General features: G+C 37.8%; 1 protein-coding gene across 1 annotated transcript in view; it reads left to right on the forward strand.

Moving 5' to 3' along the window:
- Nucleotides 1–584: 584 nt before the first annotated feature.
- NCAPG2 (non-SMC condensin II complex, subunit G2) overlaps nt 585–2,413 on the forward strand; it is a gene marked incomplete at its 3' end in the record, with an annotated part of 25,224 nt that continues 23,395 nt past the window's right edge. The window contains exon 1 of the mRNA XM_010131198.1: nt 585–659. Within this exon, the coding sequence (XP_010129500.1) occupies nt 585–659 (75 nt within the window). The remainder of the gene's footprint in view (nt 660–2,413) is intronic.

The following is a 2,413-nucleotide window of genomic DNA, read 5'->3' on the forward strand; positions in this document are numbered from 1 at the left end:
GCCCCTGGCTGAGCCGGGGCGGGGCTCTGGGTCGGCACCCGCCGCGTTCCGTGATACTTCTCCACGGTAAAGGCTACGTAAGGCAGCTTCCCAGCTGGTGGGGATGGGAAAAGCACGTCGGGAGTCACCTAGGGTGGAAGGAATGCTTAGGTGATTAGAAGGGGCCTCGCCCCTTTCCTATAGTTGCCACTTGACAAGAGAGAAAGGAGATGCTGCCCATCAGAACTTTTCATACGGATAAATGCTGGCGAAATAGGGTAAGTGTGCTGGATACACTGTACTTTTTAAAAATAAAAGTATCCTTTAAAAAGTTCTTCTGTTTTAAGACTAGTTTAGTAAAAAGGAAAGAACTAAAATGAAAGCATGTGAACACATTAGCCTAGTGCTATTGTGAATCTAATACTGATTCAGGTAACTGCACAGTATTTTGGACGGGAAACACTTTTCACTTATAACTACGTAGATGAAGAATGTAAGTTCATACATTCTTCACTAAGGTGAAAAATGATCTTATTTAAAGATGCAATACTTCCTCTAACATTCTGTTTTATTTTGTTTGTAAAGCAAGGAAAAACAAGACCGCAATGAAGCGTGAAGCATTTTTAGAAATTGTATCTAAAGAGTCAATTGAAGACTTCCTGCGTTACACTCAGAATCCGGTAAGTAAGCCATGATACATGTGCATCACTAAGAAAATTGCAAGTCTGTTATTTTGTGACACTGGAACAGAAGCTATTTCTCTGGTACCTGCAGATGTGCTAGAAAAATTGCCATAGAAAGTAAGTTCATATGGTGGTCAAGGGAATATAACTGAAAAAGGGGTAGAATCTGACGTTTTGCTATTTATAAACCAACTAACTTTTTAATATTTGGATGTTGCAGATACAGTTAACATTTTTAAAAAATAAATTAGTACTATGGTAATACTTAAAAAGTACTTATTTGATGTTGATGAAATACCAATTTTTAAAATTTCAACTTATGAAAGAGTTTATTGCTGTGTATTGAATAGAAGCCAGTATAAACATAGCAGAGTCATGTTTGGTTAGTATTTGTTCATTTGTTTGATAGTTTAGGCCATCCACTTATTATTTAGTCCCTGTGTAATTGTAGTTTGTAGTTCTTTTTATCACTGTGTGTTTTAGAGATGGGATAGCTTGCCCTCTCTAAATGCAAGGTGGAGAGAAGTGGGAGGAACAACAAAGCAAATCCACTGAAATCTACTAAAGTTCATTCTCCTGTTGTGAATATATTATATAGTACTCAGAAACAGTAATTTGCATTGTGGTGTTTTCCACTAATCTTCAATCTGTCTGATATTACTATATACACGGTTTCTCCTAAACATCTTTTACTGTCTTTAATAAATGGTATTGTCAGGTTAGTTTCTTAAGCCTTCTAATAAGTGTTTTCCTAATATTACCTCTATCAGGATAAGGTGGATCAGTTGACCTCTATGTCCACAGAGACAAGAACTAAGTTACTAATGTAGCAATATATTAAACCTGTGATTTCTATGATAGGGATCATGTTCTATGTAATAAGCAGTTCCTAAGAGTTGTCTTGCAACAGTTTTCAGCTGTTGCCGTTGTCTCTGGAAACTCTATGTCACCAGCTATCATGAGTGTATTGGTTAAAACTGTCTTCATGAGTTCATAGCATAAGGAAGATGAATATCCAGATTAGGTTTTGATTGTTTAGATCACAGACATTCTTCCTCTTTCCTCCAAAGTGTGTTTGATCCGGTAAACCTTCACTTGAGTATTGCAAATTAAATCTCAAAAATTATCTGTACTTCCTCTTGGCTGTGTCTGTTTTTCTTCTCATGTTTTCTCTGCCTGTTCCTTTTCCTAGCAGGTTGCCTACCCTTCTTTGATTCTAACAGTTTGTTTGCATCTCTGAGGTAAATTCTTCTAGCAGGGCTCTTCTGAGGAAATAGTTCAGGTCAGCCTCTTAGTGGTGTCTTATAGAGACTAATCATGGCTTCCCATTCAATAGAGCTTAAGAAGGAGGTGTGGGGTTAATAGGAGGCTCAGGAGTTAGCTTTGATGGGGAGGGCTTTAAAGTAGTGCAGTATACAGAGCTTTGTTCTCTGCAGCTTGTACTCCAAAGTCTGTAGTGCTGTCCCTATAGCTGTACTGACTGTTGCATTTCTGGTACTTGCATAAGGATTTTGTTTCAACAGCCATCATCGATCTATATTCAAGATAACAAAGATATGACTGGAGACTTTAATTCTGTGCAATTGTGAGTTTCTTAGGTAAGGATATGGAATTGTCACCATTGGGAATGTTTAGGACACGTGAGAGACAGAAGATGATGTTACAGAGATGTGGTTTATGTTTGGTGGTGTTGCTGTCAAGGGCTAAAGTCTTAAAAGAAGCACTCTTAGCTCATGATAAAGAGTTAAGCA

The sequence above is a fragment of the Buceros rhinoceros genome, unplaced genomic scaffold, assembly GCF_000710305.1.
Source record: "Buceros rhinoceros silvestris isolate BGI_N320 unplaced genomic scaffold, ASM71030v1 scaffold24542, whole genome shotgun sequence".
NCBI classification, from domain to species: domain Eukaryota; kingdom Metazoa; phylum Chordata; class Aves; order Bucerotiformes; family Bucerotidae; genus Buceros; species Buceros rhinoceros.